The sequence below is a fragment of the Oncorhynchus gorbuscha genome, linkage group LG09, assembly GCF_021184085.1.
Source record: "Oncorhynchus gorbuscha isolate QuinsamMale2020 ecotype Even-year linkage group LG09, OgorEven_v1.0, whole genome shotgun sequence".
Lineage (NCBI taxonomy): Eukaryota > Metazoa > Chordata > Actinopteri > Salmoniformes > Salmonidae > Oncorhynchus > Oncorhynchus gorbuscha.
The window spans coordinates 72,892,848-72,918,719 of NC_060181.1; the positions used below are offsets into that span (position 1 = coordinate 72,892,848).

The following is a 25,872-nucleotide window of genomic DNA, read 5'->3' on the forward strand; positions in this document are numbered from 1 at the left end:
TCAGGCACTTGTTTTTGTCAGCAAAGCCTGCCTGTTTCCTAGATTAGCATTTCTCTTCTCATGCGTCCCAAATAGCACCCTATTCCCTATGTAGTGCACAACTTTTGACCTGGGCCCATTTGGGACACAGCCTCCTCCCTCTCTGCCCCTGGCCCAGGAGATGCTGAGCTAGCTGACTCTAATCACAGACCCCCAGTAGGGATGCAGGCCTGTGGGCCGCGTCTGTCTCATCACAGTGTACCCATCAATAGACTTGGGATGTGGTGGTGGGGTTGTTTGTATTTTAATCAGCAGTGGTTTGTCTTGTATGACATGCGCTCTGTGCTGTGCCCAACAAACAGAGCTTCTGTTTATCTGTCATTCCTGTTGTTTGCAAACACTGGTTTGGAAACTCACCCCCCCTCCCTGTGTTCATGAGCTGTATCTTCTCTGTGCTGTTTTCCTGTTAAGAGTGCATGAGACATGTTATTCTAGCAATATCTCATGAGTCAGAAATGACCTTGTCTTACAGAAAAGCATCTCATTCACAACAGATACAGTACTCTGTGTAAACTTTTCTGTTCATGTTATTGTGTCTATTTTGGATGAAGAGCAGGGCCAGGTTTTAAAAAGGACTTGGCATCTGTCAGAAACAGAAAAGCTTACTGATTTTAAAATGTTTTCATGCGAGTTGTAACAAGTAGAAATGTTCCTCCTAACATAAATGTACATCTTCATAGATGGTGGAGAGGAGAGAAGAGCTGTTACAGGATACGTTGTGGGTTGTCCTCCACCTTCTTTGTTGAAATCAGAGTTTAATTAGGACTTTATAAACACAACACCACTGGAAGCGTTTCATTTGTGTAAACATCCATGTCAGGCCTCAAACAGAACAGTGTTTTGAAGTGCTGCGTCTCTCCACTTTGTAGTATCACTGTCTCTCTCTCTCTCCCGTTGTATCATAGTCAGAGGAGATGAATAGGGCTGCTCTCTTTCATGACTGTCTGCCTTGTCATAATCCACAATTAAATGTCTTGGCATATCCCTTAGCAACAGGTCTTGCCAGAGAGAGAGAGAAAGAGCAGCTTTGTAGCCCAGCTACACACATGCATGCACACACACACACACACAAACACACACACACACACACACACAAAAGGCAATACCTCGTCAGGGATGATTCATCTCTCAGTTGGTCTCCTCCGCTCCTCCTCCGCTCCCACCTCCTCTATCCTCCCCTGGGACATATATTATAGAAGCACTGCTATCCTAGTCTTCAATGTCCTGGTTGCCTAGTGGTTAAAAGCGTTGGGCCAGTAACCAAAAGGTTGCTGATTTGAATCCTGGAGCCGGCTAGGCGGAAATCTGTCGGTGTGCCCTTGAGCGAGGCACTTTGTCTTAATTGCTCCTGTAAGTCGCTCTGGATAAGAGCGTTAGCTAAAATGTAAATGTAATGGTGTGATTTGATTGTGTGTTGGTTTACCTTGTAGTAGTGGTTGTATGACAAAACATAATCATGAATGTATTACTCTCCCAGGGCTTTTTAAAACGGGTTAATGTTTGCTTAAAAGCATGAAACTGTGTTGTGTTTGTTGACTAGTGTGTGATTGTACTGTATCGTGTTGATCTGGGCTGGCATGATGCTCTCAGCATAACTTTAAGCTCTACTACAATACACCACATACAATGCTTATTTTTCTCTCTCTGCACTAAATACTCTGTCACTGCAGAGAGACAGCCACCTCAGAAACCACTTCCTGCTTTGTGTTTCAGAATAGCACCAGACAGTGTTGCTCATTCACCATGTTTGTAACTGGAAGGATCTGGGTTGTAGAGCAAAGTGTTAGAGGTAATAACAGAGATGTGGCACCATGTTTTGTAAGAATGACTATGCTTGAAGAATTCCCCTAAGACCCAATTCAGAATTGACACCTTTCCTACGCAATTCTCAGCAGTTAGTACTCAGATGTACCTTATGATGGTGCATAACGGACTTTGCAGGCTGAATACATTTATTTCAACCGCTGAAAACCCTCCAACTTGCTGGCCAACAGATTTTCAATAAGGTTTTCAGTACATGTACCTTTAATCAGAATACTGAAGGTTTCACTGAAAGAAAGCCATCTAAATACATGGATACTCGTCTCTGTTTCAGTACCATCTGGTAGATTTAAAAAAATCTGATTTTGTAGATTATTTAGGCACATTTTAGAGTTAGGAAAGTATGTATGAATCATAAAAACAGGGTTGGAGAGCCTTTATGCATGAAATATATTGATGCATCAAAAATCACTAACCATGAAACTGTATGACCAGTCCAGTCATTATATATATATATATATATATATATATATATATATATATATATATATATATATATATATATGAGAGAGAGAGAGAGAGACTTTGTCTTTCTTTAATGATACAACCTCTTTTCATTAAAACCTCACCGCCCTCTACCGCACGATATAAAACAACACCACCCATCACAATAACCAAAACCTCACCACTTTTACAACCATATATCTTACCCATCTTTCCCATCTGTACAGACGTGCACCCCCCCGCAATCCATATCTACTGAGACATCTCCACACTTTTTATCATTTTATAGAACTCAAATTCAGAGACCATCAGAGACCATCCCATTAAATAATAATACGGGGTCTGTTATCCCCCCACCTTTGACCCTGTTCCTCCTGCTTAGCCAAACACAAAATTCAATAACACACATATGGCCTTTTTCTACTTCGAATACCTGTAGAGATCTCTCTCAATTCAATTCAAGTGGCTTTATTGGCATATGTTTACCTTGCCAAAGCAAGTGAAATAGATAATAAATAAAAGTATATGTCAAATAGAAATCCAAAATGGATGATGTTGAGAGATGGATGGGGAGGGGTTGAATGGAGCTGAAGGGTGGGACTGGATGGTGTTGAGAGACGGATGGGAGGGGTTGAATGGAGCTGAAGGGTGGGACTGGATGGTGTTGAGAGATGGATGGGAGGGGTTGAATGGAGCTGAAGGGTGGGACTGGATGGTGTTGAGAGATGGATGGGAGGGGTTGAATGGAGCTGAAGGGTGGGACTGGATGATGTTGAGAGATGGATGGGAGGGGTTGAATGGAGCTGAAGGGTGGGACTGGATGGTGTTGAGAGACGGATGGGAGGGGTTGAATGGAGCTGAAGGGTGGGACTGGATGGTGTTGAGAGATGGATGGGAGGGGTTGAATGGAGCTGAAGGGTGGGACTGGATGGTGTTGAGAGATGGATGGGAGGGGTTGAATGGAGCTGAAGGGTGGGACTGGATGGTGTTGAGAGATGGATGGGAGGGGTTGAATGGAGCTGAAGGGTGGGACTGGATGGTGTTGAGAGATGGATGGGAGGGGTTGAATGGAGCTGAAGGGTGGGACTGGATGGTGTTGAGAGATGGATGGGAGGGGTTGAATGGAGCTGAAGGGTGGGACTGGATGGTGTTGAGAGATGGATGGGAGGGGTTGAATGGAGCTGAAGGGTGGGACTGGATGATGTTGAGAGATGGATGGGAGGGGTTGAATGGAGCTGAAGGTGGGACTGGATGGTGTTGAGAGATGGATGGGAGGGGTTGAATGGAGCTGAAGGGTGGGACTGGATGGTGTTGAGAGATGGATGGGGAGGGGTTGAATGGAGCTGAAGGGTGGGACTGGATGGTGTTGAGAGATGGATGGGAGGGGTTGAATGGAGCTGAAGGGTGGGACTGGATGGTGTTGAGAGATGGATGGGGAGGGGTTGAATGGAGCTGAAGGGTGGGACTGGATGGTGTTGAGAGATGGATGGGGAGGGGTTGAATGGAGCTGAAGGGTGGGACTGGATGGTGTTGAGAGATGGATGGGGAGGGGTTGAATGGAGCTGAAGGGTGGGACTGGATGGTGTTGAGAGATGGATGGGAGGGGTTGAATGGAGCTGAAGGGTGGGACTGGATGGTGTTGAGAGACGGATGGGAGGGGTTGAATGGAGCTGAAGGGTGGGACTGGATGGTGTTGAGAGATGGATGGGAGGGGTTGAATGGAGCTGAAGGGTGGGACTGGATGGTGTTGAGAGATGGATGGGAGGGGTTGAATGGAGCTGAAGGGTGGGACTGGATGGTGTTGAGAGATGGATGGGAGGGGTTGAATGGAGCTGAAGGGTGGGACTGGATGATGTTGAGAGATGGATGGGAGGGGTTGAATGGAGCTGAAGGGTGGGACTAATAAGATAACCAATGTAAAACATACGGGCTCTGTAAAATGTATATAGGTTCAGAAATTCTGTGAAATAGCACAGTTACAAATAAAAAGAAATAGAGGAAGGACTAAAAACAAACAAAATTTAACTATTGTAAAATAGATTGTGTCTGTAAAATGTGTATAAGATGTTTAAACTGAAGGTAGAAGCCTAAGTGTTTATTAGTTTACTCCAATTGGGGGAAGGGTGGTAGGGTTTGCGGGGAATAATAAAGGTATATTCTTTAAAAAGTATGTATGTCTATATAGGTATGTGTATGTATATATGTGTATATGTATGCATATGTATATGTATATGTATTCATATATTTACCCAAAAAATATATGGGGGATTGGAAATGATGCAGACAATTACATTGATGGAAGTAACAATCTTTCCTCAATATTAAGCTGATCCACTCTGTTAAAAAATATTTAAAAATTATAAAAAACTATAGTTTAGGCAAGTCGGTTAGGACATCTACTTTGTGCATGACACAAGACATTTTTCCAACAATTGTTTACAGACAGATTATTTCACTTATAATTCACTGTATCACATTTCCAGTGTGTCAGAAGATTACATACACTAAGTTGACTGTGCCTTTAAAAGGTTTGGAAAATTCCAGAAAATGTTGTCATGGCTTTAGAAGCTTCTGTAAGGCTAATTGACATCATTTGAGTCAATTGGAGGCGTACCTGTGGATGTATTTCAAGGTCTACCTTCAAACTCACTGCCTCTTTGCTTGACATCATGGGAATATCAAAAGAAATCAGCCAAGACCCCAGAAAACTGTAGACCTCCTCGTCTGGTTCATCCTTGGGAGCAGTTTCCAAACGCTTGAAGGTACCACGCTTATCTGTACAAACAATAGTACGCAAGTATAAACACCTTGGGACCACGCAGCCGTCATACCACTCAGGAAGGAGGCGTTCTGTCTCCTATAAATGAATGTACTTTGGTGCGAAAAGTGAAAATCAATCCCAGAACAACAGTAAAGGACCTTGTGAAGTTGCTGGAGGAAACAGATACGAAAGTATCGATATCCAATAGTAAAACGAGTCCTATATCGACATCACCTGAAAGGACACTCATCAAGGAAGAAGCCACTGCTCTAAAACCGCCATAAAAAGCCAGACTACAGTTTGCAACTGCACATGGAGACAATGATCGTAATTTTTGGAGAAATGTCCTCTGGTCTGATGAAACAAAAATAGAACTGTTTGGCCATAATGACCATCATTATGTTTGGAGGAAAAAGGGGGAGGCTTGCAAGCCGAAGAACACCATCCCAACCGTGAAGCACAGGGGTGGCAGCATCATGTTGTGGGGGTGCTTTGCTGCAGGAGGAACTGGTGCACTTCACAAAATAGATGGCATCATGAGGGAGGAAAATTGTGGATATATTGAAGCAACATCTCAAGACATCATGCAGGAAGAAAATGCTTGGTCGCAAGTGGGTCTTCCAAATGGACAATGACCCCAAGCATACTTCCAAAGTTGTGGCAAAAGGGCTTAGGGACAACAGAGTCAAGGTATTGGCATGACCATCACAAAACCCTGACCGTAATCCTATAGAACATTTGTTGGCAGAACTGAAAATGTGTGTGCGAGCAAGGAGGCCTACAAACCTGACTCAGTTACACCAGCTCTGTCAGGAGGAATGGGCCAAAATTCACCCAACTTATTGTGGGAAGCTTGTGGAAGGCTACCCAAAATGTTTGACCCGAGTTAAACAATTAGAAGACAATGCTACCAAGTACTAATTGAGTGTATGTAAACTTCTGACCCACTGGGAATGTGATGAAAGAAATAAAAGCTGAAATAAATCATTTTCTCTACTATTATTCTGACATTTCACATTCTTAAAATAATGTGGGGATCCTAACTGACCTAAAACAGGGATTTTTTACTCGGATTAAATGTCAGGAATTGTGGAAAACTGAGTTTAAATGTATTTGGCTAAGGTGTATGTAAACTTCTGACTCCAACTGTATATTTAAAAAAAATCCCTGTTTTAGGTCAGTTAGGATCACCACTTCATTTTAAGATTGTGAAATGTCAGAATAATAGTAGAAAGAATTATTTATTTCTACTTTTTTTCCTTAGCCTATCAGAAGCTTCTAAAGCCATGACACCATTATCTGTAATTTTCTAAGCTTTTTAAAGGCACAGTCAACTTAGTGTATGTAATCTTCTGACACACTGGAAATGTGATACAGTGAATTATAAGTGAAATAATCTGTCTGTAAACAATTGTTGGAGAAATGACTTGTGTCATGCACAAAGTAGATGTCCTAACCGACTTGCCAAAACTATAGTTTGTTAACATGAAATTTGTGCAGTGGTTGAAAAACTAGTTTTAATGACTCCAACCTAAGCGTTTTTAAACTTCCGACTTCAATTGTATATCTATATATCTCAAGGCTACTGACAGACATGTTGGTTGAGTGTGTGTGTGTGTGCATGTGTACGTGAGAGCGTGCTTGTGTGTGGTCTTTTTATCACCTGGTAATGGAGCTGAGGGTGAGGAGTGAGGACAGTGTAGATAAGTGTCTGTCAGCTCAAAGCAGCATCCACTAGGGCTGTGGTGGTCATGACATTTTGTAAGCCGGTGATTGTCAAGCAAATAACTCACAGTCTCACGGTACTTGCCTGTTCATTAACATAAACACATTTAGCATCTTCTGGCTTCCATGCATAGCCTACAAGCCAATGATGCTGACCTTTGGAACATCAACACTTTGTCTAATAAATCCATGTAATATAGCCTACACCTTCACAATAAATACATTATTTATTTTAGACAGGCCTGAAGAAACATAGGAAGAAAATGTTGTCTATTTCAGAAGGACAGAATGGTATACTCTAAGTCATCCTTATGTTAAGCCCTGTTCTGGCAATGCCGAATGATTGTGGGCTGCACTAGTTCATTTAGCAGACAGGATTTGCTTAGAATTCTGTGGCATTATTTTATAGTATGAAGAATACAATTGAACAAAGATGAATAAAACAGAAAGGATCATTTCTCCAAGTGATTTGAGGGAGTGCTGTTATTCTGTGTTGAGCGGTGTTTCACTCCCTCTGTTCTGTTGTCTTTGTTTGTTTGCAGTGCGGGACCCAAGGGAGACAACATCTATGAATGGAGATCCACCATCCTGGGACCACCAGGCTCGGTGTACGAGGGAGGGGTCTTCTTCTTAGATATCACCTTCTCATCCGACTACCCTTTCAAGCCACCAAAGGTACTGAATGCTTTAATCACTTGCTTTATAGGTTTAGAGGTCGGAGTATTAACGGTTAACAGCTCAGTAACATGGCCCACATGGCTCTTTTCAAAAGTAGTGCACTAAGTAGGGAATAGGGTGTAATTTGGTACGCAGCCTCTGTCTGCAGCTAGTCCTCTATCGTTATTCATGGAGGTAGAGCAGTTTGCTGAGGTCATCAGTTGAAACCTTGAAGCTGATAAACATGATGTCTTGTCTTGTGTTTGTTGACTAACTGTGGCGGCGCCCGGCCATCATCTCCTTGAGGCTATTATGCACGACACAGTAGCAATAACACTACAGTACTCTGCGCTACTGTCATATGACTGTGGAGACCAGGGGACCAGAATAACCCTGAACCATTTAACACAATGCTGTTATTGAGAGAGAGACAGGCAGCAGTGGTGGTTTCTGTCTCGGTCAGACGTGGCTTTGTGGCTGTGTGATACTAAGGGAGAAGGCCAGCAAAGCTTGAATGGGTCCCCCAAATGGCACCCTATTTCCTACATAGTTCACTACTTTTGACCAGAGCCCATAGAGCTCAGGTCAAATGTAGTGTACTATTTAGGGAATAGGGTGCCGTTTGGGATGTAGACTCTGTGTGTTATAGGCATTGCAGGGGCTCCTCTTTTTTAGAGCCATTTACTGAGTTTACAGCATATATTCTCATTAACCTTTTCACACTTGAGTTCCAAATATCTCTAACGGTCACCCCAGCATGAGTTATTTTACGCGCGTAATGTCAGAATGCACTCAATTTTCCAAAATGTGATTGTTACGCAACAGGACAGTTAACCAGCGCTGTCCTCAAACCAAGGCATGCTGCCTGCTAATTATGTTTCAATTTGTCAATTTTAAATTATTTTCTAACAGTTTGAATTAAGATGTGTTCTGCCTCCTAATTAATTCACATACAATGTAGCCCATTTCACTGTTGTGGACAATTTATTTTTGAGGCTCTACTGAGTCAGACAAACTTCTCTATTTGTCACATACACATGGTTAGCAGATGTTAATGCTAGTGTAGCGAAATGCTTGTGCTTCTAGTTCCGACAATGCAGTAATAACCAACGAGTAATCTAACCTAACAATTCCACAACTACTACCTTATACGCACAAGTGTAAAGGGATAAAGAACATGTACATAAAGATATATGAATGAGTGATGGTACAGAACGGCATAGGCAAGATGCAGTAGATGGTATCGAGTGCAGTATATAGATATGACACGAGTAATGTAGGGTATGTGAACATTATATTAAGTGGCATTGTTTAAAGTGGCTAGTGATACATGTATTACATAAAGATGGCAAGATGCAGTAGATATAGAGTACAGTATATACATATACATATGAGATGAGTAATGTAGGGTATGCAAACATTATATTAAGTGGCATTGTTTAAAGTGGCTAGTGATACATTTTTTCCATCAATTTCCATTATTAAAGTGAGCTGGAGTTGAGTCAGTATGTTGGCAGCAGCCACTCAATGTTAGTGGTGGCTGTTTAACAGTCTGATGTCCTTGAGATAGAAGCTGTTTTTCAGTTTCGCGGTCCCTGCTTTGATGCACCTGTACTGACCTCGCCTTCTGGATGATAGCGGGGTGAACAGGCAGTAGCTCGGGTGGTTGTTGTCCTTGATGATCTTTATGGCCTTCCTGTGACATCGGGTGGTGTAGGTGTCCTGGAGGGCAGGTAGTGTTCCCCCGGTGATGCGTTGTGCAGACCTCACTACCCTCTGGAGAGCCTTACGGTTGTGGGCGGAGCAGTTGCCGTACCAGGCGGTGATATAGCCCGACAGGATGCTCTCGATTGTGCATTTGTAGAAGTTTGTGAGTGCTTTTGGTGACAAGCTGAATTTCTTCAGCCTCCTGAGGTTGAAGAGGCGCTGCTGTGCCTTCTTCACAACGCTGTCTGTGTGGGTGGACCAATTCAGTTTGTCCGTGATGTGTACGCCGAGGAACTTAAAACTTACTACCCTCTCCACTACTGTCCTGTCGATGTGGATAGGGGGGCTCCCTCTGCTGTTTCCTGAAGTCCACGATCATCTCCTTTGTTTTGTTGATGTTGAGTGTGAGGTTATTTTCCTGGCACCACACTGCGAGGGCCCTCACCACCTCTCTGTAGGCCGTCTCGTCGTTGTTGGTAATCAAGCCTACCACTGTAGTGTCGACCGCAAACTTGATGATTGAGTTGGAGGTGTGCATGGCCACGCAGTTGTGGGTGAACAGGGAGTACAGGAGAGGGTTCAGAACGCACCCTTGTGGGGCCCCAGTGTTGAGGATCAGCTGGGTGGAGATGTTGTTACCTACCCTCACCACCTGAGGGTGTCCCACCAGGAAGTCCAGTACCCAGTTGCACAGGGCGGGGTCGAGACCCAGGGTCTCGAGCTTGATGACCAGTTTGGAGGGTACTATGGTGTTAAATGCTGAGCTTTAGTCGATGAACAGCATTCTCAAATAGGTATTCCTTTTGTTCAGATGGGTTAGGACAGTGTGCAGTGTGGTTGTGATTGCGTAGTCTGTGGACCTATTGGGGCGGTAAGCAAATTGAAGTGGGTCTAGGGTGTCAGGTAGGGTGGAGGTGATGTGGTCCTTGACTAGTCTCGCAAAGCACTTCATGATGATGGAAGTGAGTGCTACGGGGCGGTAGTCGTTTTGCTCAGTTACCTTAGCTTTCTTGGGAACAGGAACAATGGTGGCCCTCTTGAAGCATGTGGGAACAGCAGTCTGGGATAAGGATTGATTGAATATGTCCGTAAACACCCCAGCCAGCTGGTCTGCGCATGCTCTGAGGACGCGGCTGTGGATGCCGTCTGGGCCTGCAGCCTTGCGAGGGTTAACACCTTTTAAATGTTTCATTCACGTCGCTGCAGTGAAGGGGAGTCCGCAGGTTTTTGTAGCGGGCCATGTCAGTGGCACTGTATTGTCCTCAAAGCGAGCAAAGAAGTTATTTTGTCTGTCTGGGAGCAAGACATCCTGGTCCGCGACGGGACTGGTTTTCTTTTTGTAGTCCGTGATTGACTGTAGACCCTGCCACATACCTCTTGTGTCTGAGCCGTAGAATTGCGATTCTACTTTGTCTCTATACTGACGCTTAGCTTGTTTGATTGCCTTGCGGAGGAAATAGTTACACTGTTTATATTAGGTCATTTTTCCAGTCACCTTGCCCTGGTTAAAAGCAGTGGTTCGCACTTTCAGTTTCGTGCGAATGCTGCCATCAATCCACTGTTTCTGGTTTGGGACTGTTTTAATAGTTGCTGTGGGTAGGACATCGCCGAAACACTTTCTAATGAACTCGCTCACCGAATCAGCATATTCGTCAATGTTGTTGTTGGACGCAATGCGGAACATATCTTAATCCACGTGATCAAAGCAGTCTTGAAGCGTGGAATCAGATTGGTCGGACCAGCATTGAACAGACCTGAGTGCGGGAGCTTCTTGTTTTAGTTACTGTCTGTAGGCTGGAAGCAACAAAATTGAGTCGTGGTCAGCTTTTCCGAAAGGAGGGCGGGGGAGGTAGAATAACAATGATCCAGGATTTTACCAGCCCCACAATCGATATGCTGATAGAATTTAGGGAGTCTTGTTTTCAGATTAGCCTTGTTAAAATCCCCAGCTACAATGAATGCAGCCTCAGGATATGTGGTTTCCAGTTTACATAGAGTCAAATCAAGTTTGTTCAGGGCAACCAATGTGTCTACTTGGGGGGGAATATATACGGCTGTGATTATCATCGAAGAGAATTCCCTTGGAAGATAATGCGGTCGACATTTGATTGTGAGGAATTCTCAGTCATGTAAATAGAAGCACTTGAGTTCCTGTATGTTGTTATGATCACACCACGTCTCGTTAATCATAAGGCATACCCCCCGCCCCTCTTCTTACCAGAAAGATGCTTGTTTCTGTTGGCGCGATGTGTGAAGAAGCCAGCTGGCTGCACCGACTCCGATAGCGTCTCTCGAGTGAGCCATGTTTCCGTGAAGCAAAGAACGTTACAGTCTCTGATGTCTCTCTGGAATGCTACCCTTGCTCGGATTTCATCAACCTTGTTGTCAAGAGACTGGACATTGGCGAGTGGTATGCTAGGGAGTGGTGCGCGATGTGCCCGTCTCCGGAGCCTGACCAGAAGACCGCTTCGTTTGCCCCTTTTACGGCGACGTTGTTTAGGCTTGCTGGCTGGGATCCGATCCATTGTCCTGGGTGTAAGGCAAAACACAGGATCCGCTTCGGGAAAGTCATATTCCTGGTCGTAATGATGGTGAGTTGACGTTGCTCTTATATTCAGTAGTTCCTCCTGACTATGTAATAAAACCTAAGATTACCTTGTGTACCAATGTAAGAAATAACACGTAAAAAAAATAAAAAATACTGCATAGTTTCCTAGGAACGCGAAGCGATCTCTGTCGGCGCCGGAAGACATTGTGCATCTCTAGTCAGAACAGGCCTTGCGCAAACCCTTTCCCCCTGGCCTTCATTGATGTTTTTCTTACAAATAATAACTTTGGACTATCAAAGTAAGTTCCTTATTTTCTGTATATCTTGTTGTTGTTTCTACTGTAGCACACCGTATGTATATATGGAGCATAATGTATTTCCTGTTTTATTTTCAAGTACTGGTGACAAACCATGTATTCCTATTCTTTCTTATATTGTAATGGACACATATGATGTGTGTAAAATACTTTTTTGAAGGTTGTACTGATTATGATGAGATAATGCTAAGCCAGCTATGTGTGGTGCCATGTTTGTTGACATCATACAATGCATTATGGTTGTCTAGTAAGCATCTGTCAGACCTAAGATATTATAACAAAGGGAGGTGAAGGGATACCCGACTGACTCACACGCTGACCAGACCGCACACATAGTCAAAGATTTCCTTAATTTTTGGTCAGTCACAGTAGTTAGGTATTCTGCCACTGTGTACTCTCTGTTTAGGGACAAATAGCATTCTAGTTTGCTCAGTTTCTTTGTAAATCATTTTCAATGTGTCAAGTAATTATTTTTTTGTTTTCTCATGATTTGATTTGGTCTCAGAGCCACAGGACCAGCTTGCTTAGGATGCTCTTCTCCAGGTACATTTTTCTGTAGGTGATGTAGGTTTGGGAAGCGCTTCCTTTTAGGGCGGTTGTGGAATTTAACGGCTCTTTTCTAGAATTTGCGGGTATCAGCCTAATTCTGCTCTGCATGCATTATTTGGTGTTTTACGTCATACACTGAGGATATTTTTTGCAGAATTCTGCATGCAGAGTCTCAATTGGGTGTTTGTCCCATTTTGTGAATTCTTGGTTGGTGAGCGAAACCCAGACCTCGCAACTGTGAAGGGCAATGGGTTCTATCACTCAAGTATTTTTAGCCAGATCCTAATTGCAGTGTCAAATTGTATGTCCCTTTTGATGGCAAGAAATGCCCTTCTTGCCTGGTCTCTCAGATCGTTGATAGCTTTGTGGAATTTGCCTGTGGCGCTGATGTTTAGGCCGAGGTATCTATCGTTTTCTTTGTGCACTCTAGGGCAACGGTGTAGATGGAATTTGTAGTCGTGGTCCTGGCAACTGGACCTTTTTTGGAACACCATTATTTTTGTCTTACTGAGATTTATTGTCAGGGCCCAGGTCTGACAGAATCTGTGCAGAATATCTAGGTGCTACTGTTGGGGACAGAAGCACCAGATCATTAGCAAACAGTAGACATTTGACTTCAGATTCTAGTAGGGTGAGGCCGGGTGCTGCAGCCCTCGACAATTTGTGAATTATGTTGAAGAGGGTGGGGCTTAAGCTGCATCCTAGTCTCCGGCCCTGTGGAAAGAAATTGGTGTGTGTTTTTGCCAATTTGAACCGCACACTTGTTGTTTGTGTACATGGATTTTATAATGTTTTTCCCCCAACACCAATTTCCATCCATTTGTATAGCAGGCCTTCATGCCAAATTGAGTCAAAAGATTTTTTGAAATCAACAAAGCATGAGAAGACTTTGTCTTTGTTTTGGTTTGTTTCTTTGTTTGTCAATTAGGGTGTGCATGGTGAATATGTGGTCTGTCACGGTAATTTGGGAAAAAGCCAATTTGACATTTGCTCAATACATTGTTTTCGCTGAGGCTATGTATGAGTCTGCTGTTAATTATAATGCAGAGGATTTTCCCAAGGTTACTGTTGACGCACATCCGGTAGTGGGGTCAAATTTGTCTCCACTTTTGTGGATTGATGTGATCAATCCTTGGTTCCAAAATTTGGCGTAATATGCCAGAGCTGAGGATGATGTTAACCTCTTTAGGATAGGGGACGGTTGCGTCCCACTTGAGCAAAAATCCAGGGAAAATGCAGTGCGGCAAATTTAAAAAAACTTTATAAAAATCAAACTTTCATTAAATCACACATGTAAGATACTCAATTAAAGCTACACTCGTTGTGAATCCAGCCAACATGTCAGATTTTAAAAAGGTTTTTGGCAAAAGCATAAGAAGCTATAATCTGATGATAGCACAATAGTAAACAAAGAGGGTAGAATATTTCAACCCTGCAGGCGCTACACAAATCACAGAAATAAAATATAAAACATGCATTACCTTTGACAAGCTTCTTTTATTGGCTCTCCAATATGTCCCATAAACATTACAATTGGTCCTTTTGTTCGATTAATTCCATCCATATATATCCAAATGTCCATTTATTTGACGCGTTTGATCCAGATAAAAACAGCTTCCAAAAAACACAATGTCACTACAAATTATTTCAAAAGTTTCCTATAAACTTTGCCAAAATATTTCAAACTACTTTTGTAATACAACTTTAGGTATTTTTAAACGTTAATAATCGTTCAAATTGTAGACGGGTGTTCAATACAGGAAGACAACAAACCAAGCTACTTTTCACGTCTTGTGCACTCTCAACAGTGTTACCCAGTTTCTAGATGGCCTACTTCTTCATTGCACAAATGAATAACCTCAAATTCCAAAGACTGGTGACATCCAGTGGAAGCGGTAGGAACGGAAAACAAGTTCCTAAGAAATACTGTTTCCCAATGAGAACTCACTGAAAACAGGTTCCTAAGAAATATCATTTGCCAATGAAAATTCAGTGAACAGACAGACAAAAAAACAATTCTGAACGGTTAGTCCTCTGGGTTTTGCCTGCTACATTCGTTCTGTTGTACTCACAGACATGATTTAGAAACTTCAGAGTGTTTTCAAACAGTTTTAGAAACTTCAGAGTGTTTTCTATCCAAATCTACTAATAATATGCATATATTATATTCCTTGTTATGCAGGTGAGTGAGGACCCAAAAGCGATATAACGGAAACAGAGTCTTTTAATGTCCAAACAGGGAAAACATAAATCCTCAATCATTACAGGGGAAGTCCAAACAGGGAAAACACAAATCCTCTAGTTTAACAGGAGAGTCCCCCTTCTAGTTGTTGAGGAGAGTTGCAGGGCTAGCGGCAACAGACTGCAGGTCCCTTCGGGTAGGCGCGGGCCGTAGAGGATAGAGACACCTGCTCACACGTAGTATCTGGTGACGAGGCAGAATACAACTGGACGGAACAAAAGCAAAGCAAACAGCAAACAAGAATCCGACAAGGACAAAAGCAGAAACAGAGAGAGAAATAGAGACTTAATCAGAGGGCAAAATAGGGGACAGGTGTGAAAGAGTAAACGAGGTCGTTAGGAGAATGAGGAACAGCTGGGAGCAGGAACGGAACGATAGAGAGAGAGAGGAATAGAGAGAGAGAAAGAAACCTAATAAGACCAGCAGGGGGAAACGAAGAGAAGAGAAAGCACAGGGACAAGACATGACAATACAATACATGACATTCCTTGCATGAGTAGTAGGAAGTTGATATTGGGCACGCTATTTATCCAAAAGTGAAAATGCTGCCCCCTATACCTTAAGATGCTAAAGAGTTTAAGTATGGCCAATAGGCATTTGTGGTCTGTATATTTTATTATTTCATTCAAGGATACCATCAATCAGGGTTTGTATTTTGTCCTGTAGTTTTACTTCCATGTAATTGGAGACTCCAGTGGGTTCTGGTAGTCTTTAATAATTGATTCTAAGATTTGTATTTGATCATGTCTATGTTTTTGCTGTTTGTTCTTTGTTTTAGAGCCAAAAAGATTGGAGAAGTGGTTTATCCATATATCTCTGTTTTGGATAGATAACTCTTCGTGTTGTTCTTTGTTTAGAGTTTTCCAATTTTCCCAGAGGTGGTTAGATTCTATGGATTCTTCAATTACATTGAGCTGATTTCTGACTTGCTGTTCTTTCTTTTCCATGTATTTCTGTATTGTTTTAGTGATTCTGGCTCAGGATTTCTTGGTCTCTATGTTTTGTGGTTGGATGGGTTTCTAAAAAAATTACTTAGCTTTTTGCATTCTTCATCAAGCCATTTGTCATTGTTGTTCGTTTTCTTAGGTTGTCTGCTTGACATTTGTAGATTTGATAGGAAGCTGAAAGATCAAATATACTGTTTAGTTTACACCTTCACTATTACAGTGAAACATTTTGTCTAGGAAACTGTCTAATTTGTTGTTGCCTAATAGTGATTTGGTAGATTTCAGCACTACTTTCCTTCCATCTATACCATTTCTTAATATTATTCAGTTCCTTTGGCTTTGAAGCCTCATGATTGAGCATATCTTTTTTTCAGTAGAGTGTGATTTTGCTGTAATCTGTGGTCTGACTGTGAACGCTCTAAGCGATAAAGTAGTCTACATTACTATTGCCAAGAGATGAGTTATAGGTGTACCTACCGTAGGAGTCCCCTTGAAGCCTACCATTGACTATGTACATACCCAGCGTCCGACAGAGCTGCAGGAGTTGTGACCCATTGTTGTTGTTTATGTTGTCGTAGTTGTGTCTAGGGGGGCATATGGGTGAGGGAATGCTGTCACCTCCAACTAAGTGTTTGTTCCCCTGTGTGCTGAGGGTGTCAGGTTCTTGTCCAGTTCTGGCATTTATGTCGCCACAGACTAGTACATGTCCCTGGGCCAGGCAATTGTTTATCTCCCCCTCTAGGATGGAGAAGCTGTTATTATTAAAGTATGGGTATTCTATTGGGGGATATATGTAGCACACATGAGGACATTTTTCTCTGTTGAGATCATTTCTATATTAATTTCAAGCCATATGTAAAATGTTCCTGTTTTGACTAATTTAATAGAGTGGGTTAGGTCTGCTCTATACCAAGTTAGCATACCCCCTGAGTCTCTTCCCTGTTTCACACCTGGTAGTTTGGTGGATGGGACTACCAGTTCTCTGTAACCTAGAGGGCAATCAGTGAGCCCGTCTCCTTTATACCAGGTTTCTTGTAGGATGACAATGGCTGTATCTCCAACAATTTCTTCCTGGGTTCCTGCTCTTTAGGCCAAAGGCAGATGACTTCAGACCTCGTATATTCTCTCACTCTCACTCACTCACTCACTCACTCACTCACTCACTCACTCACTCTCTCACTCACTCTCTCTCTCTCTCACACTCTCTCTCTCTCACACTCTCACACACTCTCTCTCCCTCTCGCTTTCTCTCTCGCTCTTGCTCGCTCATGTCAAAGGCATAACCACAGCCAGTGGTATCATTAAGATCATCCTCCGTGCCTTGTCTAATTGGTTTTCCTTGCATTAAGGACTTTGTCCAAAATAGCACCCTATTCCCTATATAACGCACTACTATTGACAAGTAGGGCACTATATAGGGTGTTATTTTATTTGGGACGCAGAAGGTCTGCTCAGAGGGAGAAGGCTTCAATGGGATGTTAAGAGTCCAAGTTTAAGCATATGTCACCGGCCATGGCCCTACTTGAGATTGTATGGAAAGGTTAATAGATGTTCACGCACCATTTGCTCCTGGCCTGTGGTCTCCCTGTCTCTCATCTATGGTGTCTTAATTATGTTTTTCTGTTTATAAGGGCAAATGTTGGGACATGGTGAAAGGTTAAGAATGTGTGGTTTAGCTTTGTGAGGTTTAGGTGAGTATAGTATCTGTATCACAACCGGCTGTGATTGGAAGTCCCATAGGGCGGCGCACAATTGGCCCAGCGTCATTGTAAATAAGAATTTGTTCTTAACTGACTTGCCTAGTTAAATGAAGGTTAAATAAAAAAATCTGCAGACTGGGAGGTGTGGATTGGCAATGTTCTAGCTCCTTTGACACAATGCTTCTTGTCGACTGGAAACAGTTAAAGGTTTTGCTGGTGAATTACAGTAACCGTAATCCTTGCATGCTTTATCGTTGACCCCATTGTTAACACTGTAGCTTATTTTATCTGCCTGGCTGGCTGATAAAGCCTGAATGTGTTTCATGATTTCTTCCTTTTACACAGGTCAATTTCCATTCGAGGATTTACAACAGTAAAACACCAATCAGGGAGTACTGAGCTGTCTGTCTGGGTTGTTTCCTAGCCAGGATCTACTTCCTGTGGTCTCTTAAGTTACGTCCCACACTAGGTTCTACGACCATAGAATCAACAGTCGGGATGATCTGTCTGTGATCTTGATCTACTTTGTGTTGTTTCCTAGGTGACGTTCCGCACTAGGATCTACCACTGTAATATCAACAGCCAGGGGGTGATCTGCCTGGATATCCTGAAAGACAACTGGAGCCCCGCCCTCACCATCTCCAAGGTGCTGCTGTCCATCTGCTCCCTGCTCACAGACTGCAACCCTGGTGAGTGACGCAACGGTCAACCAATCAGACTTACAGTAGATATACTGTACACGTTAGACTGTAACCCTGGTGAGTGACACGGGTTCTCTATGGCAGGGAGTCAAACCAAATACATTACACTGCAATTGAGTTTTAGAATGTTTGTGCTGTGTCAGACGTGGACAGCCAGAAAACATTATTCTACCTTGATGCATGCTTTAATTTCTACTTGAATGAAGTCGTTTCTAAACATTTTCTAACTAAGTAATCCTGTTTGCCTGCCTTGAGAGACTTGGTTATCTAAGGTCACCCTCTTACCTGTAACGAGTGCGCTGAGAGTCGGGAAGCAAGTTCAGGGAGTGAGTGTTTTAATAAATAAACGTAACATAATACAAAACAAGAAACCACGAACAACACACAGACATGACACAGAAACAGAAACACAACCAATGATGCCTGGGGAAGGAACCAAAGGGAATGACATATATAGGGCAGGTAATCAAGGAAGTGATGGAGTCCAGGTTACAAAGTTTTAGAGTCCCTGGCTCATTTTCAGCTTAGAACTTTTTAAACTTCTCATTCTATTCTTAATGAGCACCAATCAGGTTTTAGACCTGGACATAGCACTGCACCAGTCTGGTTTTAGACCAGGACATAGCACTGCACTAGTCTGGCTTAAGACCTGGACATAGCACTGCACCAGTCTGGTTTTAGACCAGGACATAGCACTGCACCAATCAGGTTTAAGACCTGGACATAGCACTGCACCATTCTGGTTTTAGACCTGGACATAGCACTGCACCAGTCTGGTTTTAGACCAGGACATAGCACTGCACTAGTCTGGCTTAAGACCTGGACATAGCACTGCACTAGTCAGGTTTAAGACCTGAACATAGCACTGCACCATTCAGGTTTTAGACCTGGACATAGCACTGCACCAGTCTGGTTTTAGACCAGGACATAGCACTGCACTAGTCTGGTTTTAAGACCTGGTCTGGTTTACTGGACATAGCACTGCACCAGTCTGGTTTAAGACCAGGACATAGCACTGCACCAGTCTGGATTTAGACCTGGACATAGCACTGCACCAGTCTGGTTTTAAACCTGGACACATCACTGCACCAGTCTGGTTTAAGACCTGGACATAGCACTGCACCAGTCTGGATTTAGACCTGGACATAGCACTGCACCAGTCTGGATTTAGACCTGGACATAGCACTGCACCAGTCTGGATTAAGACCAGGACATAGCACTGCACCAGTCTGGATTAAGACCAGGACATAGCACTGCACCAGTCTGGATTAAGACCTGGACATAGCACTGCACTAGTCTGGTTTAAGACCAGGACATAGTACTGCACCAGTCTGGTTTAAGACCTGGACATAGCACTGCACTAGTCTGGTTTTAGACCAGGACATATCACTGCACCAGTCTGGTTTAAGACCTGGACATAGCACTGCACTGGTCTGGTTTTAGACCAGGACATAGCACTGCACCAGTCTGGTTTTAGACCTGGACATAGCACTGCATCAGTCTGGTTTAAGACCTGGACATAGCACTGCACCAATCAGGTTTAAGACCTGGACATAGCTCTGCACTAGTCTGGTTTAAGACCTGGACATAGCACTGCACTAGTCTGGATTTAGACCTGGACATAGCACTGCACCAGTCTGGATTTAGACCTGGACATAGCACTGCACTAGTCTGGATTTAGACCTGGACATAGCGCTGCACCAATCAGGTTTAAGACCTGGACATAGCACTGCACCAGTCTGGTTTAAGACCTGGACATAGCACTGCACTAGTCTGGATTTAGACCTGGACATAGCGCTGCACCAATCAGGTTTAAGACCTGGACATAGCACTGCACCAATCAGGTTTAAGACCTGGACATAGCACTGCACCAGTCTGGTTTAAGACCTGGACATAGCACTGCACTAGTCAGGTTTAAGACCAGGACATAGCACTGCACCAGTCTGGTTTAAGACCTGGACATAGCACTGCACCAGTCTGGATTTAGACCAGGACATAGCACTGCACCAGTCTGGTTTAAGACCTGGACATAGCACTGCACCAGTCTGGTTTAAGACCTGGACATAGCACTGCACTAGTCTGGATTTAGACCAGGACATAGCACTGCACCAGTCTGGTTTAAGACCTGGACATAGCACTGCACCAGTCTGGTTTAAGACCTGGACATAGCACTGCACCAGTCTGGTTTAAGACCTGGACATAGCACTGCACTAGTCTGGATTTAGACCTGGACATAGCACTGCACTAGTCTGGATTTAGACCAGGACATAGCACTGCACCAGTCTGGATTTAGACCAGGACATAGCACTGCACCAGTCTGGTTTAAGACCTGGACATAGCACTGCACCAGTCTGGATTTAGACCAGGACATAGCACTGCACCAGTCTGGTTTAAGACCTGGACATAGCACTGCACCAGTCTGGTTTAAGACCTGGACATAGCACTGCACCAGTCTGGTTTAAGACCTGGACATAGCACTGCACCAGTCTGGTTTAAGACCTGGACATAGCACTGCACTAGTCAGGTTTAAGACCTGGACATAGCACTGCACTAGTCAGGTTTAAGACCTGGACATAGCACTGCACCAGTCTGGATTTAGACCTGGACATAGCACTGCACTAGTCTGGTTTTAGACCTGGACATAGCACTGCACCAGTCTGGATTAAGACCTGGACATAGCACTGCACTAGTCTGGTTTAAGACCAGGACATAGCACTGCACTAGTCAGGTTTAAGACCTGGACATAGCACTGCACCAGTCTGGATTTAGACCTGGACATAGCACTGCACTAGTCTGGATTTAGACCAGGACATAGCACTGCACCAGTCTGGATTTAGACCAGGACATAGCACTGCGCCAGTCTGGTTTAAGACCAGGACATAGCACTGCACTAGTCTGGATTTAGACCTGGACATAGCACTGCACTAGTCTGGATTTAGACCTGGACATAGCACTGCACTAGTCTGGATTTAGACCAGGACATAGCACTGCACTAGTCTGGATTTAGACCAGGACATAGCATTGCACCAGTCTGGATTTAGACCAGGACATAGCACTGCACCAGTCTGGTTTAAGACCGGGACATAGCACTGTTTCAGTGGCTATACTTGTCTAAGATGATGTGCTGTGTTGTTTAGAACAGTGGTTCCCAAACTTTTTATAGTCCCTTACCCCTTCAAACATTCAACCTCCAGCTGTGTACCCCCTCCAGCACCAGGGTCAGCGCACTGTCAAATGTTGTTTTTGCCATCATTGTAAGCCTGCCACACACACTGTATGATACATTTATTAAACAGAAGAATGAGTGTGAGTTTTTGTCACAACTCGGCTCATGGGAAGTGACAAAGAGCTCTTATAGGTCCAGGGCACAAATAGTAATATAATAATAATCAATAATTTTGCTCTTTATTTAGCGATCTTGCATATAAAACCTTATTTGTTCATCAAAAATGAGAAGGGTGTGCTTGAAAGGATGCACATAACTCTGCAATGTTGGGTTGTATTGGAGAGAGTCTCCGTTTTAAATAATTTTCCACACACAGTCTGTGCCTGTATTTAGTTGTCATACTAGTGAGGGCAGAGAATCCACTCTTAAATAGGTACATGGTTGCAAAGGGCATCAGTGTCTTGACAGCACGATTTGCTAAGGCAAGAAACTCTGAGCACCGCCCTATCCAGAAATCTGGCAGTGGCTTCTGATTAAATAACATTATCTCAGAACCACTTGTTGCAATTTCGATGAGGCTCTCTTGTTCAGATATCAGTAAGACTGGAGGCAGGGCATGGAAGGGATAATGAATCCAGTTGTTTGTGTCATCCGTTTCGGGAAAGTACCTGCGTAGTTGCGCACCCAACTCACTCAGGTGCTTCACTATATCACATTTGACATTGTCCGTAAGGTTGAGTTCATTTGCACACAAAAAATTATACAATGATGGAAAGACCTGTGTGTTGTCCTTGTTAATGCAGACGTAGAATAGCTCCAACTTCTTAATCATAGCCTCAATTTTGTCCCCCACATTGAATATAGTTGGGGAGAGTCCCTGTAATCCTAGATTCAGATCATTCAGGCGAATAAAAACATCACCTAGATAGGCCAGTTGTGTGAGAAACTCGTCCTTCATGCAAGCGGTCAGACAAGTGAAAATTATGGTCAGTAAAGAAAACTTTAAGCTCGTCTCTCAATTCAAAAAAGCGTGTCAAGACTTTGCCCCTCGTTAACCAGCGTACTTCTGTATGTTGTAAAAGTGTTAACATGGTCACTTCCCATATAATTGCATAATGCAGAAAATACATGGGAGTTCAGGGGCCTTGCTTTAACAAAGTTAACCATTTTCACTGTAGTGTCCAAAATGTCTTTCAAGCTGTCAGACATTCCCTTGGCAGCAAGAGCCTCTCGGTGGATGCTGCAGTGTAACAAGTGTTGCCGGGAGCAACTGCTTGCACGCGCGTTACCACTCCACTATGTCTCCCTGTCATGGCTTTTGCGACATCAGTACAGATACCAACATGAGCAGCAGCTACGTTTGGCTACATACGGACCGTTAGTGAAATTCCCATGAGAGAGTAACGGTTAATGTGACTGGATGTTAGTTATTTGACTAGGCTAACTGTATTTGACATAGTGTTGTTATTTCGCTGAACACTAAATTGTTTATTTTTATTTTTGGCAGTGAAACAAGGGTACTCAAGCGAGAAAAAAACCTCACCCAAGTGTATATTGGAAAATATAAATGGACTGTTTGAAAATGTGAAGAAAAAAAAGATGTAAAAAGATGTTTTTTTAAATGTGAATCACATTTTTGTTTGGCGTACCCCCGGCGGCTTTGCACGTGTTTGGGAATACCTGGTTTAGACCATAAAAACCATTGTGCTACCTTATTTATTGACCTGTTGAAGGCATTTGATATGGTTGACCATTGCTTACTTGTTCAAAGGTTGTCTGAAATAGGCCTAGATCAGACATCTTGCAATTGGTTCAAGAACTGTCCAACAGACAGGACCCAATGTCTGCTTACTGACAGTATCAAATCAAGTTTCCTCAATATTACGAAAGGTGTGCCGCAGAGGACAATTTTGGGCCATGTTCTCTTCATTATTTGTATAAATAATATTGGTCTGTCTGTTAAAACCTGTAACATTGATATCTTTACACAGATGATACAGTTGTTTACTCCTGTGCCCTCTCAGTACAGCAGGCCTTACGTGACCTTCAGCATGGTTTGAATCAGTTCAAAAATCGCTTACTGATCTTAAATCAGTCCTAAATGCTAATAAAATGAAGTTTGTTGTTTTCTAGGCCTTGTTATATTGATCCTAAGGACCTGCATATTTGCACATTGAAGGGAGCCCAAGTTGAGCAAGTTGGTTTCTTTTATAGAAATAAATCCTGCCTCACTTTGGAAAGTAGAAGTAAGATTGTTCAAGCAACACTTCTCCCCAGTGGCGGGTTTAGGTATAGGAGTCATGGGCAGCCGCCCTGAGTGGCATCTTGCCGGGGGTGGCACCGGGCACCCACACAAAAAATATTGGAATGGCGACATTTTCACAATAGGTTTTCTATCGCTCATTTGCACATCACGTCACCATGTGGGATTGTGGGTCAATTAACCTTGTCGGAGTGGGCCCCCTGATTGTAGTTTGCATTTACTAATGCAATTAGAAAAATATGTCACAATTTCGAAATGCTACCAAATAAACCACAATTCATTCATAATACTGTGACTATATAGTTTCACAGACATATTGTTGCATTCTTTTCTGGTTTGCGCGAAATTGTTAAGAAGAATATAAAACCAGTCTGCACATCACCAAGGTGAATTGGTTTGGTTTTGACTCTTGGTTGACAGTGTTGAGGGATGGATAATGTATTGATGGATAATGTATTGATGGATAATGTATTGATGGATAATGTATTGATGCTCGAGTGCCAAATCAACACACATCTGTTTCTATTTGTCTTTATTACTTTCTGTTGATCTTAATGAGTCTTATTTTTGTATATACTTTATGGGGGGGGGGGGTCCGCCCAGGGAGCCATACAAGCCAGAACCGCCACTGCTTATACTTGCATGCGGCAGCCTTTGCTTTAAAACCTGTAGCAATAAATGTTCAATAAAATTAAATGTTAGACTTAGGCAGCCCTCTTACTAATGCATTGCTCATCTCTCTTCCTGTCTTCTCCTCTCCTCAGCGGACCCTCTGGTTGGTAGCATTGCCACTCAGTACCTGACCAACAGAGCCGAGCATGACAGGATAGCCCGACAGTGGACCAAGAGATACGCCACATAGAGGTCACGACTCCCGACCCCGTCCTGTCTGACCCCCCGTCCCCCCAGCCCCTCTGCCTGCAGTGTGAAGGTCCCGGAGGCGACGTCACATTGTGCAACAAATCTTTATAGCCTTTACAATATGGACTTCTGTGTATCTGTCTGATTACTGATTCTACTCCTCCGCATTTGACCCTGCTATGAGGACTGGGTCTGAAGAGAGACCGAGAGATAAGCAGACCCCAACAGGCATTGTCTCACGTCAGATAGCGCAGCTGCGTCTCCGTCTGCACTACTGATAGTTCATGGCAACACAGGGCGTTAGAATGACGCCATCTGTCGGAAGACAATGCCCAACAACAGGTAAATGTATATTGGAGTAGAATTTTGTAGCTGTAGATTTTAGCTATGTTTAAATGCCTCTACTTGCAAGTCTTGCTTCTTTGGGATATTAAAAAATCAAATGTATTTTGTGATGTAATAAAGGAAACTATTCCTCAACCAAATATTATGGTGCATTTTAGCCTTCTCCATTATCTGTATGAAGTTAAAGAAGAAAAACAACTAGCTGTTGTAGATTATTAGAGAAGATGATGTCATTTATATGAACGCCAGACACCCATTTCCACTTATGTAGTTACATTATACTGTTGTGACTGTTTTACCTTTGTCAATTTGTAATGAAAACAAGATTTCATTTCAACCTTTTTGTAGTGCAGCAAAAGATGAGCCACCACTGTAACATCCCCAAAACACAATAAACTTGTCCCAAGGGTTGAGTTGTACAGTGTAAACTATTGGATGATCGACTTGGCAGCTGGCATTCAATAACCTGGGGTACATCCAGAATGGCACCATATTCCCTATATAGCACACTTCTTTTGACAAAGCCCTATGTGCCCTGGTAAAAGAAAATAAGTGAACCACATAAGGGAAAAGGGTGCCATTTGGGATGCAGACAAAAGCTCAATTTGTTCAGGCCCAGTATGCATAATGAGAGGACCCGTCCCCCGGGAAATGAACAGGACATTGTCATTATGTTGCATAGAGATACAGTAGTCACTCAGAACTACTGATATGCAAACTGCCATCCTGTTATCTCTTGGGGTGTATAATGCCATAGTGATTCTACTCCTTTTACCCTACCAGGACTGGTGTGTGTAGGAAAAGACAGTGCTCAAATCGACCTAGACTTAAAGTGCAGCTAAAATAGCAGATTCACATCGGTGGGGAACAGATGCAGCTCTCTCTTGAAGTTCAATCCTATGAGGATAAAAAAGAAATACATTTGGGGCTGGAAAGAGAGAGAAACTGATAAATGCTATTGAAGTAGACGTTAGTAGCTATAGTAGATTTCGTATGTAAACTGTAGATATACTGTTATCTGTATATTAGCTATCAGTCTCTTCACTCTATACACAAAGACACAGGTTTCTGGTTTATTT

General features: G+C 43.1%; 1 protein-coding gene across 2 annotated transcripts in view; it reads left to right on the forward strand.

Annotated features, from left to right (window-relative positions):
- Positions 1-25,274, forward strand: part of LOC124044031 (ubiquitin-conjugating enzyme E2 E3-like) — a 39,980-nt gene extending 14,706 nt beyond the window's left edge. Inside the window, exons 4-6 of one of the 2 annotated variants that reach the window (XM_046363343.1) lie at positions 7,333-7,465; positions 17,999-18,146; positions 24,352-25,264. In XM_046363343.1, the coding sequence (XP_046219299.1) occupies positions 7,333-7,465; positions 17,999-18,146; positions 24,352-24,449 (379 nt within the window). In that variant the 3' untranslated portion in view covers positions 24,450-25,264. Of the gene's footprint in view, positions 1-7,332; positions 7,466-17,998; positions 18,147-24,351 lie in introns of both variants that reach the window. The other variant, XM_046363344.1, reaches the window with a different exon arrangement.
- Positions 25,275-25,872: the final 598 nt, after the last annotated feature.